The sequence below is a fragment of the Mauremys mutica genome, chromosome 3 (genome assembly GCF_020497125.1).
Source record: "Mauremys mutica isolate MM-2020 ecotype Southern chromosome 3, ASM2049712v1, whole genome shotgun sequence".
In the NCBI taxonomy this organism is placed as follows: domain Eukaryota; kingdom Metazoa; phylum Chordata; order Testudines; family Geoemydidae; genus Mauremys; species Mauremys mutica.
The window spans coordinates 190,247,210-190,260,158 of NC_059074.1; the positions used below are offsets into that span (position 1 = coordinate 190,247,210).

At 37.9% G+C, this 12,949-nt stretch overlaps 1 protein-coding gene across 1 annotated transcript in view; it reads left to right on the forward strand.

The window, feature by feature from the left end:
* The window catches only part of SANBR (SANT and BTB domain regulator of CSR), a 49,846-nt gene extending 37,510 nt beyond the window's left edge, over positions 1 to 12,336 (forward strand). Inside the window, exons 15-22 of the mRNA XM_045012017.1 lie at positions 1,543 to 1,575; positions 3,288 to 3,387; positions 5,554 to 5,645; positions 5,764 to 5,792; positions 5,876 to 5,949; positions 7,540 to 7,628; positions 8,126 to 8,217; positions 10,204 to 12,336. Of these exons, the coding sequence (XP_044867952.1) occupies positions 1,543 to 1,575; positions 3,288 to 3,387; positions 5,554 to 5,645; positions 5,764 to 5,792; positions 5,876 to 5,949; positions 7,540 to 7,628; positions 8,126 to 8,217; positions 10,204 to 10,240 (546 nt within the window). The 3' untranslated portion in view covers positions 10,241 to 12,336. The remainder of the gene's footprint in view (positions 1 to 1,542; positions 1,576 to 3,287; positions 3,388 to 5,553; positions 5,646 to 5,763; positions 5,793 to 5,875; positions 5,950 to 7,539; positions 7,629 to 8,125; positions 8,218 to 10,203) is intronic.
* Positions 12,337 to 12,949: the final 613 nt, after the last annotated feature.

A 12,949-nucleotide genomic window follows, 5' to 3' on the forward strand; every position in this document is an offset into this window, starting at 1 on the left:
CAGCATATCACCAACCCTAACCTAGTTAATCTAAAACCTAGGTTTCGGGGACATTACCCGCTAATTTAGGGCCAAAATGTGAGTTTAGTGGGGAGCAGGGAGGGGTTTTTTCATTTTTTTTTTTTAAACAAAAGCTGTTAAAAATCAATTAATGCCCACATATCTACACCACAGAGACCATTCAGAAACTGAAGCTAGTTAGGAACCCCACAATCCTTTTAATAAGAGAATCATGTAGAGAACCTGTTACACAAGTGCTGTCTTCTCCTCAGTGTGCTCAAAGTGGTATGTATAACGCTAAGTGAATTGAAATCTGGGTATTTGAGAGGCTGCCATGTCTCGTTATACCACATTTGAGATCAGAAGAGTTCCTCAAGTTGAAGCCCCTCACTTTAAACTTTTATAAAGTGCTTGGAGATCTACTGATGAAAAGTGCTATATAGGTATGTATTATTAAGTGAGGTGGGGCTGCTGGCAGGGCATTCACTATTAAGCCCTCTTAACTTTAGACTTCCTTTCCCTGTTTGGTCTGCCTGTATTTTTTGTTTGTTTTCTTTACGTTTATTGGAAATTGTATTGAACATCAAAGATTTTTAAAAGACCCATATTAAGCATAACATTTAAAATAGATAAAATACTTTTATAAAACATAATTACCATCATAACATCCTCCTCCTAATCGTGCTTGTCAGAAAGCACGCGGCCTGATATTTTGTAAGCTACTGAGTACTTCAGTGCCAATGGTATATGTACTATTGTAATGGTACAAGCTCATATAGGACTTGTATATTTTCATAAGTCCCCAGAAAAGCCTCTTATTGTGTAAACAGCCTTTTCCAAGGGAAAACGGATATCAAGGTCATTGGTCCATTCTTCTGTTGATAGACTAGATTATTTCTTCCAGTAACACACAACACAGCTCTTTCCTACCAATGAATCAATTCCAACATTACACCGGTGCACTTTAAGCCAAGTTGGGATAGATCATTAATAATGCTAACCATGGTATAAAGAGAACCTCTGCAGTCTGTTGTATTTTTGCAGTCTTCATGCACTGCAGTCCATGACTTCTGAATAACACAGAAGTTCCAGACAGTTGGCCTCAAACTGCCAGTAGCAGTAAGACAGCCTAGAGAAAACCACAAATGTGTACTGGAACAAATGTTTGCAAATGCTAACCTAGACAGAATCCTGTGGTTAACTCAGGTGGTTGTACCATAATATAAGTGTTTATTATTGGCTACATAGCTTTAGGTATTCAAGCAAATTCTAAGGGGATTTATCTAAGACTTTTAATTTACTATGTCTACATTTAATTGAATACTAATTCAGATTTTATGAACATGCTTAACTTTACACACCTGAGTAAAATTTAAGTGGGGCTACTCACATATATAAAGTTAAATGTGAACAACTCCTTGTAGAATCCAGGATGTAGTTTACTAGAACATATACTCATAGTTTTTTATAAATCCATTTGAATCTCTTACTTTGTTTCACAGTGTATATTAACTTGACCACTTCTCTGCCTTTTGTTTCTAGTTTCTTTCTCTGAAAAACTGGACTCTACAGCTGGTTAGTAAAATACCTAGTTAATCCTACTTTAAATTTTAATGTGTTTAAAATGTTTGTTTGCTCTTCTATGTTAACAAATCTTGATGTCACTGCCACTTTTCCTATTTCTGCTTTAATTTTTAAATGATAGAATAACTCATATTTCAGTGTGAGCTCTAAACACTGTATATGTGGAGATGCTACAGTAATTGCTTTATAAGTGTAGCAGATCTGGAGGTTAAACATTAATGTAATCAATATCTTGTTTAAAAATCTTTTTTTTTTCTTTCAAATATTACAATGAAATCTTTAGGCGGCTGTAGTCCTGTAAATTTTCTTCCTTCCTCTTATTGCTGAGTTTCCTTTGCTAGATGGTCATAGATGGGGGATTCACAGTTTGAAAGTGCTGGGGCTGGCATACTTAATTTAATAGGACTCTGAGATTTATTTTCCAAAATAAGATCCTACAGCAAACTTGCTAATTACAATAAGAGTACTCTTTTAAAAAAGGAAAACAATATATATCTTCTTTTATTCTACAGCGGAGCAGGGTTTGTTATGGACTAATTTAAAAATAATTAAATTTTCTTATTTTAAATTACTTGATAAATGACAGGCAAATATCAATCTTCCACACTGCATTGTGCTGAGGACAATGGCCTAAACTTTCAAAAATGACTAATGACTTGGGTGCCCCACTTGAGACCCCTTTATAGGGGCCTGATTTTTCAGAAAGTACTGAGCACCCACCCTCCAAAAAGCAGGGCTTTTTAAAGTGCATCAGATGGGGTACCCAGGATCACTAGTCATTCTTAGAAATATAGGCTGATGAGCTCAATCCTGCACTGCTGCCAAGCCAGAAAGCAGCAATGATCCAGTCACACCCCAGTATGTTACCTGTGCTGGGTCTTGTAAAGGGGGTGTCGTAGAGTTGAATATGCGCTAGGAAAATTGATTGGAATCTGATTAAGCTAATTTTGGGGCCCCTTTGTATTGCTCCATTAATGCAAGAGTCTGTCTTAGAGCTGAGGATCTGGCCCAACATATAAAAACAAATGTATATAGCTCCATACAGGAGCATAGTGTGTGGTGCTTGATGAGTACCTCTTCATGTGTGGTGCATGTGTGTACACATATTAGTGAAAGCAACATTGCATCTCACTTACTAATTTGTCTTACAGTAGCAATTGGGGCTCAGCTGTGCTGGGCGCTGTACAAACATAGTAAAGAAGGTCACTACTCAAAGGGCTTTGATTGCAAAATACAGAGAGGATAATATAACCTAATGAAATGAAGAGTGTGGGTACCTCCTGCCATTTGCCTCTGATGGCCTTCAAACATGCTGATTTTGAATCACCTCTATGGGCACAGGCCAGTGCAACTTATCCGACACAACCCTCCATCTATTGAGCAGCCTCACACCAGGAATGCTCACCCTAGGGCAGAGCAGCTTGGATTGTTGCTGTTCTCCCGGACTTCTAGACTGAGATCAGAACTCAGTACATGTAAAACACGTAGGCAAGGAAGCCTGCAAATGTAACAATATGCTGTTGGCATCTCTTGGAAATATGTGAAACTTGTCTGTTAGCTAAAAAAAAGTCTGGAAACTAGTTTAACAAAAATAGCTGGCACTCAGCCTTGTTTAACTGCAACAAAAAACTTTAATGTTATGGAAAACCTGTAGAGTTTGAGGAGATAGTGACCTTTTGTGGTACTTTATTCCTGTTGCTTAGAAACAACAGTCATTGCTATCAGAAGAGGAGGAGTATACCACTGGCTCAGAGGTCACTGAGGATGAAGTGGGGGATGAAGAGGAAGTATACAAGAAACCAGGTACAATTATCGCTCTGTTATTACAAGAATCCTTTCTTGGTAATTAGGGATTAGAATACAAAACAGAAGTTTTCTTTTTGTAAAAGAACTTCAAATAGAAATAAATAAAATAAACCCTATCACAAAATGTCTCACTTGAATTTATATTTTTATTTTTTTCTCTGAGACGTATATGAAATACACAGATTTACCTGTGTTCTTCCATTCATCAGCTCCAGCAGTCAACACTCACAAATAGGAAAGTACACATATCCAATGTTCTTATACCTATGAGACAGATTAAAGCCATATTCTGTATGGTCTATTCCCTTCCTTGGAAGGGCTGCTACCAGAGCAGTTTTATCCCTCCTTTAACCTCCTAGATTAATGTTGCAGAAGTGGGGCCGCAGGTTACTAGCCATGTGGCTGTGTCCTCTACAGCAGCATTTGCAGGGTCCCACTCCTTCATTTGCAAACACTGGTTCAATCTTCTCTGGGTAAGGACCCGAAGTGAAAGGCAGGCTGCCTCAATTCTCCTAAGATTGCACTGATTCTTCCCCGTAACTTGCACAGTCTCTCTCATGCATACAAAGGCCTAACGTGGCCTGCAGGAAGTAAGTGCTGCAGGGCTGGCAACTCTCCTGGCCACCCAAGCAGGAGACACGGCAGGAAATCCAGAGGAAGGCATGAAGAGGCATGTGGCTCTTAGTTTCCATCACGACAGATAGGATGTGAAGAAGGGCCTTGATTTCAAGTTGGGTGGGTGGAAGAGCGAGGGATTTTGGGAAAGAGGAGGGAGGGCTCTTAGGGCCAAGAACTTTCTGCTGTTCTTGGAGTGGTGAGGGTGGGGGTAGAGAGGAGCATGGAGACTGGTGTGTTGACATGGATAGAGAGAGGCGCAAAATCAGAAAAGCGCTTCTTTAGAAGTGATGTCTTTGGAGAAAAGGAAACTAAATGTGGTAGAGTATTATATAGTATGGGGAAAAGCAACTGAAAAAGAGAAATGGAAAAAATAGCCAAGATATACAACAGAAGAAAAGTAGAGAGAGAGAAATTTTAAATGGGGGATAGAGAGGGAAGAAACCCCCAAAACAAGTGAGATGTAGTGAGTGAAGTTTTAATGTAAAAATGATGCAGAACTCTTGTAAAATTCAGTTATTTGATATTTTATATATAGTGCATGTATAATATACATTCTCTCAAACAGAACCTTGCTAATTCTCAATCAGGATACAGGTAATCTGTTAAGCAAAAATTCTGGAGTGCAGTAGTATGATTTTTACAAATCACATAGTAGAACGTTTGCTAGTAAACAATGAAGTGTTAATTAAAACTAAATTACATGTCAGGAAAAAATGCCAAATTATATTACCCTTGAGAATTTTTTGATCATTCAACTAATTCACAAAATTCTTCAACTTGCAACGGCTCTTCCAGACATTAGTGCAAATTAGTGAGATGTTTGTTGATTGTGCTTATTATAGTGTTGCCTAAAGGTCAACTGAGATCGGTGCCCTGTCGTACTAAACTCTGTACAAACATAGAATAAAAGACTGGCCCTTCCCCAAAGAGCTAACAATCTAAATAGACAAGACAAAGGGTGGGAAAAGGGGTATATAACATACAAGCAGAGTGAAGAGTTTGATGCCTGGTAGATGACATGTTTAGGACCACAATTTTCTTATGTTGTTTAAATCCTTTTGGTGGGATATGATAAGAGGAAATTAACTAGATGGATACACAAAGGAAGGAAAGGGGACAGAAGAGGTTGGAGCAATCAGTCTGCACAGGGCAGAGAATGTACAGAGTGAAAACTTCAGAAAGCGTTCTGATATCATCAAGACTTTTGGTCCCTACTTGCATTTTTAGGGATGTATTCAGTGTATGCATGTTTACATTATATTTACAATAGGAAGTGTATATATTACATATAATTTCTTTGCACTGTAAACTTCAGCTTGTGCATGCTTCTTAGGGGAAGCATGTGAGTGGTTTTTGCCTTTGTGCTTTGTGGATGTTGGTCCCATTTTATCATTATCCACCCCATAGTTTTACCAAGGAGGGAAAATATCCAGGTCACTGTCTCATATGGGTGCAGGAATGTGGAAGTCCCTATGCTCAACCAGTGTGATTTAAATGTTTTAAATATTGAGATTATATTTGCTACTAAACTATTTTAATTAACAGGGAGAAAAGAAAAGCCAAAGAAGTTAATCAAACATCCAAAGAAACAAGTTTCTTCACCTAGTGTTCAAAAAAAGGAGAAACCAATGGAGAAGGTAAATCTGAGTTGTGAAATAGACTATTCAACTCAGTCAGTCTAATGAGGAATTTTTCTTTAATTTTTGCAGCTGGTCTTAAATGTATTCATGAATGCATTTTTCTGTTTTTTGACAGTCAAATTCTCGAGATGCATCTCCATTCATGTAAGTATTTCTCCCAAGTCCTGGGAGAAACATCCTACTTATTAAAATACTACTGACAAAACTTTTGTTTCTCTTTTTACCAGTGTGAGTATGCAGCAGAATAAGTGGGATGCTTCTAGATCACTGAGATTCAACCAAGATGCTCAAAGAGAAGACGGTAAGACTTCATTGGTTTAGCTTTCATAATGTTAATGTTAGAGGAAAAAACTGTATATTATGAAACTTGGTTAGGTTATATATTTTTTAAATGCTTATTGACAGTTACAAAAAAGCCCTGGAAATGATGGTAAACCACATCACCATTTCAAGTTTGGAACTTAATCTTTTGCCATTCCTAACACAAGCCTACTGATACTTTATTCAGTCATATTAGCAACTGTGCATGAATTTTGAGTCTCATCTGTCCATGTAGCTTTGCAAGAGCAAAGAGATTATCCTTTGTAACAAAAGGCTTATGGCAGAAGGAAGGCATGATTCTGATCTCAGTCATGACAGTGTAAAACGCGAGTAATTCCACTGAAGCCAATAGTTGCATTGATGTCATATTCTTCTCTCACCTCTGGGGACTGATCCCCATCTGGTGTAAATTTGTGCAGCTCCACTTAATAAAATGGCCCTATGCTGACTTACACAACTGAGGTTCTGTCCTGTAGTGACTCATATATATATTGAATTTTCTGTTGGCCCAGATATTCTGTACTTGATTCCATGAAATATGAAAAAATATTGCAGATGATCTCTCTCAATTGGATCTCAGCATGTATTCTGATTAATATTTATTTATAGCATATATTGTTCCATTCAAAAATTGTGGTAAGTGCTGGAGTTCAGTTGCAGCCAAGCTTTGTTATGCTACAAAATAACTTCAAAATGTTCTTGAACTCACAAAACAATCGTGCAGCAAGGATGGCACTCCAGGCAATGATACCTCAGGATCAGATTAGCACTAATCTCTTCTTTCCCACAGGAAAAAAATACCTTTGTTACAGAGAGAAAATAGAGAAAATATTCATCACCTCACATGCTGAGAGATTGACTAATGCAAATAGATAGTCTGGGTCCCCTGGCAGGAGTAAACTTGGGAAGAAGTTCCACAGTTACAGAACGGAGAAGGAAAAGTTCTTTGACTGTGGTTTTGTATTTTTAGTTTAAATGGCAGCTGTTTGGAATGTCAGAACAAGTCCTGAGGGAAGGGGGGGGGAGGGGAGAGAGAGAGAGACTCGGGGCAGGTGATGTGGTCATAAGTGTGTGGTAATTGCCTGAGCTTATAAATTGCACAGGTATGTGATAAGTTGTTCATCACATGAATATTGCCGCCACATGTATGCTTTGAGGATGCCTCTCTCCCTATCTCTCAATTTATAAAGAAGTAAAATCATACTGTTCTGTGTTGCTTTTCCTCACTACTGTATGGAGTTGAAAGCTGTGGTCTCAGTAAACTACCTAGTTTCCTTTGCTTTTCCATTTATTTTAGAAATCTATTCTGCCTCAAAACCGTTCTCTTAGATCTGGCAGTTCAATGGATGCAGATGGATCCCTGCACCTGCATGGAGCCCAATTGAAGCTACTTTACACTGCAGGATCAGGACCGTACTTTGGCTCATAGCTGCTCATGCTTTTGACATGAGCCGAGAATAAAGCCACTCATTTCTCTGTATAGTGGATCACTGTAGTAATCATAGTAATATATGCATAATCTTTCCTCATGTTTAATTTAGAATATTGATATTTCTTTTATTACTTGCAGATCAGCGAAGGATGTGTGAGATAACAGGGCACCTAATAAAAATGAGGTTGGGAGACATGGACCGGGTCAAGTCAAAGGAAGGCAAAGAAGTAAAACTTTATATTATAGTAACATTAGTGTGATATTTTAGGCAGATCTCTTGAATTCATGCATTTTCAGTACCAGAAAATGAGTTTGTTTTTTAGGTGTCTAGAAGACTTAAGCTTTAAGATGACTCTGATCAGGTTTTAATATAATAGTTTAAAGGGATTTTTTTTTCTAAAACACTTGGTCAGAAAAAGTTTCAAAAGGTCCCTACTTCAAAAACTGTTGACCCAGGATTTGGAGGGCCCAGTATCAGGCACTGGGAGCACAGCAAGATGCAAAATCTTTATGGTTCTTTCTTAATCAGAGCCAGATCATGGCTACTGTGCATGATTGCAGGCTCATGCACCTTCACAATGGGGCTCTGAAGGGATGCAATATAATCTTAGCCTTTTGGAAAAGGCTTCTGCAAATATAAATCAGTTATCTGAAAACTAATAACTTTTAGAAAGTCACTGATTAAACTGGAATAGCTAAATGATTTGATCTCCCTGTACTGCAGCATGCAGGTGGCATTTACTCTAGACTTGAAGCTCAGATTAAGGCCTCAGCGCAAGTCAGTGCTCGACAAAATAGCACAGAGAAAAACATAAGGTAAGTTGTTATTTAAGTAGCAGAAAAAGATGTGTATTTTGGGTTTGTTTTTTTTAAAAAAGCCTTCTGTGGCCGGGGTCCTAATGGGGAGCCATTTAGGCTCACTCAATTAGGGTGAACTGTAAAGAATGGGGCAGACAATCCCTAAAAAGCTGGCGGATATTCCAATACTTAGATTTACCAAGCCAGCATAAAACAGCTTCTTTATTACCTCACTGGTTACTCAAGTCCAAACAACACAGTTCCCTTAAAGTGATCCTGCCTCAGGCCTCCATCCAGGTACCTAAGTCAAATATGATGATTTCTGAAAATCTTATTTCATCATATAAAAGAAAAGGTTCTACCGATCCCAAAGGATCAGACACATTACCTCCCAGGTTATTGATTATTCCAGATCTTATCCAAATACACGCTACAGCCAATTCTTAGTAACTAAACTAAAATTTATTAAAACACAAGAGAGAAAAAGTATGGTTAAAAGGTCAATATACATACAGACATGAGTTCAGTTTTTAAGATTCAGATTCATAGCAGAGATGGTGAGCTTTGTAGTTGCAAAGAGTTCTTTCAGAAATAGTTCATAGGTTATAGTCCAATGTCCAAATATCATATTCAGGGCATGCCACCACAACTGGGACATCAGTCTTGTGACTCAAACTTCCCCTCATGAAGCCTAAGCAGATCTGAGATGACAACATCAGGACCCAAGGTTCTTTTATACAATTTCATGTCGTCTTTGACAAGTTGAGATTTCCTTGGGGAACAAATGGTAATTAGGATGACTTTGAAGGAGGTCCATCACCAGTACTTACCACTGCAAATTAACATAAGGCCATTTGCTTGTTCCTCCACCATTCACAGTACATTTCAAAGAGAAATGAATACAGAGATATCCTGTATTTACAATTCATTTAAATGCTAGGATGTTCTTTTGATCTCTAAACTATCAGAATACAGCACAGACAGGGACTGTTGATTACATCGTTGACCCTACATCGTTGTGTATTTTGTAAATACACAAAAACACACACACTATCTCCCCACATGTCTTTTGAGGGTTATTTATTTTTCAGGATGTTTAACCCTTTCTAGCCATGCGGCACACCACCTCATTTCAAACTCTCCCTTCACATCAGCTCTCTATCCAGTGTGTGAAGTGCATTTGAAGGTAAAAATCACCCTCACCCCACTAAACCTTGTAGTCAAGCCAGGAAAATGGAACCCAACCTTGCAGAGCTGCAGTACAGCCCGTCTGCAGTGTGTGGGTTAGAAGTGACTTCCCCACTGTAAACCCATCTGGAATTTTGAGTTTCTGGATCAGTGTCCCCACAGATCTATTAGTCCTCTCTCTGTCCACTTCCAAAAATTCCAACATCAGTGACCTATTTGGCATTGTTCCAAAGCCCCATCCTTATTCCATGAGTTATCAGGAAAAAAAATCACTGAGAGGTTGACATCTTGTATGACAGGGTTTAGTCTGGAGCCAATGTTCTACTCATAACTTGGTGGTCAAGTGGTGAATCTTAGAACTAAAGTTTTATAATGGATCTGCGGATGGCTCTTTCTTAGCCAGAGCATGTCTTGTGTGCAGTGAAAATTGATATGATTTCATTTCATATTGAAACCTGTAAGGAGTTCCTGTTACTCTGTATGCATCCACATGCACACACATGTATGTAGATACTTCTCCCTGAAAAGCAGGTATTTGATGGCCAAGCATTGATAAATATTATCTTTTATATGAGGATACAAATGGGTGACTAGAGATGTCATGGTATAAAGGGACAATGAGCATAACAGTATAATGTACTGTTTCTCCCTTCTATGATCTACTTGAATGTTTAGGGTTTAGGATTTTGACAAGTCATAAAATGGTTTCATACAAACAGCGAACTATCAAACTGACTATTATAATTAGCAACAATTAATCCTGTATCATGATAAAAGTGCCTCCACATGTATATGTACTATTTATTTTAAATCCAGGTCTAAATCTCGCTTTGGTCAAGGCCGTCCGACCTAAGGAACCTCAGGAAGAAACCATAGCCAGAATTCATTGCTGCTTCCTGGAACTGTACTGTACTCCAATACGGAGAATGTATTCTCCAAAAGCTTTTAAGTGACTTATTTATTATTTATTACTGTAAGCCATGTAAATTATTCTGCTATGATGAATGAATGCAAAATCCAGAAAGGTCTAATACTTATTTTAATTGTAAATACAGTTTCTTAGATTGCTTTTTTAGGCTATTGTATAGAGTGGTGCTTATAAACTACTCTAGGCCATCACTTTTAACTGCTAGACATTTTAAAATGAAGAAACTACTGAATTATGAGTGCAATCAGCAATGTTTAAATGCATCATCTAGTATTGTGATTTGAATTATACATCTTGAGTCTGGGGGGTGATCTTTATCTTGCTTACACTGGTTTGACTGGTGTAACTTTATTGAAGTCCATGGAATTACTTCTGATTGACAAGGATATACGTGAAATCAGAATCAGGCCCCTAGGCTTTCCTCCATGTGTCCACACAACTTCCATTCATGCTAAGGTGAGCATCAAGGGGGATTAGACCCCTAAAGATCACATGAAACGAACCTACTGAGGGTATGATAACTTTGCATCTTGCATGAGGCATTCATTTTCTCAACTTTACTGCATGGAAAACAGCATGTTCATTCTCATTTTGCTCCTGACTCTTCTCCTGCATCATACAGTTCTTTGTTCCCTTTTCTTGTCTGAGCTTTAGAGGCATAGTAAAGCAGTTTCTTCCTTTAGTGATACCAGTGCCACTGTATCTTTGCTAGCAGAGGTGGTGTAAGTTCTGTACCTTTTGAAATGAAAGGAAATCACTTTGAGGCATCTTGTCTTTGTAGATCTGGCCAGAAAGTATGTTTCTAGACCTGCCTGAATAATCCTATTTGGCAATAGAATATTCTGATGTGGTTCTACTGGAGCAGTAGCGTCCATGTTTGTTTTAGTGCACAGTCCAGTAGTACCAGAATGGAACAACTTGCCTGGGAAAAAATTGTGTTTATTCAAAGGAAATTGCAATAAAGCAGTATTTTGAAAACCATGTTCTAATTTTTCTAAGCAGGCAAAAAGAGCACTCAGGGAAAACTTATTCCAGACCATAATCATTCAATAAAATGTGTTTGGAAATAAGCTCAAGATCTCTGGGGAAAAAAATCCTTCCTTAAAAGGTATTCTCTATTTGCAGGCCTTTATTTGCCTTGTTTCTAGAATTTTTCTAATAATTTAAATTGGAAATTAGGCATGGTGGTGATTGAGAGAGGTTACAGGTTCATTAAAAATAAGTGGTAGCTCTGTTTACATGTGTTCCTTAGAGTTAACATCAATCCAAAATTCATTGAAACCAATGGAAGGACGTTTGTTGACTTCAGTGACCTTTGGCCTGGGGTATGATTGGTAGGTGCAGCAGTGCTTTATCTTACAGTCAGAAGAGACATGGCTTTATCAAAACCTATTTGTTTGTTTGCCAAAAAAAAATCAGTTTTGTGTATTAAAATTTGCGTTTATACTAAATATTATTTGAAAAACTCATTTTCTTAGAAAATGGTTTACAATTCACTGTGCAAAAATGTTAGTTTTCTAGCTTGCATAGAAGACTGTCTAAAGCTGTACATGTAAACTTTGCTATGCAAGTTGCAAATTGAACAAGGGTGTGTGTGTGTGTAAAATTTTTTAAAACTGCTGACTTGAAAAAGGGAAAATTCTCTCCAGGAGGGGAAGTCTAATGGTTATAGCTTATGTCAAAATGTCATTTTTACATGCCAGTATCCTTCATAATATTCTATTCAAAACTAACTTTTTTTTCTTTTTTAAAAACATATGCCTGTAATGTATGTAGTGGAAGTGCAATTCATATTTTTTATTAAGTTTTAGTAGTAGTTTCTTTGACAAATTCCATTAACTTTTATCCTGTATTAACTTTGAAGTCATGTCTCAGTTTAACTGAAATAAATGTTACTGATTTTAAAAACACTTTATTTTTAGTAGACTTTCAAAGTCAAATACATTATATAGTGGGAAATGTTGTTTCTGATTCAGATAATGATTCTTGCATGTCATTGTCCCTTCCTCAAAAATGTATAGATTCTCGGTCTCCCCTTGTTCTTTAAAGTAGCTGTCTAACTCTTCTTGAAGCATTATGTTACAGACTTCCTACCCAAGTCCTGAGAGCAGAAAAAAAATGGTTGAACTTTAGTACACATACAATACAAAGTATATCCTGTTGTATAAGAATTGTGCAGCTCTATAGGCCAGAACAAAAGCCCATTGAAATAAATGGAAAGACACCCAGTGACTTCAACAGGCTTTCAGTTAAGCATCACATAAGCCTCTTATGAGAATGACTAAAGTGCAAATGTAAAACCAAGCCATACCCAAAAACATCTTCTAGTTGCAGGGTGCTGATCATGTTTGCAAATGATCTTTTAGTGATGGGAAATGGGCAAACATAACGTAGTAGTATGAGACTAGAGCAGCAGCACTGACGCATTTGACCAGGGGCTGTTGCTGAGAGATTTGGCAGGAGAGACTGAACTGTAATGTGCTGGTTCTAGTCCTTTCCCTTCAGAAGGTTGTGATGGGTCATTGCTCCTTCATCTTGGGCACTGGTTTGTAGAGTTCCACAAGGCTCAGTGCTGCGGGCCCTGGGTTCTGGAAGAGTGCAGCCCAGGTTGAGTCTGAAGCCAAGGCCCTTCCT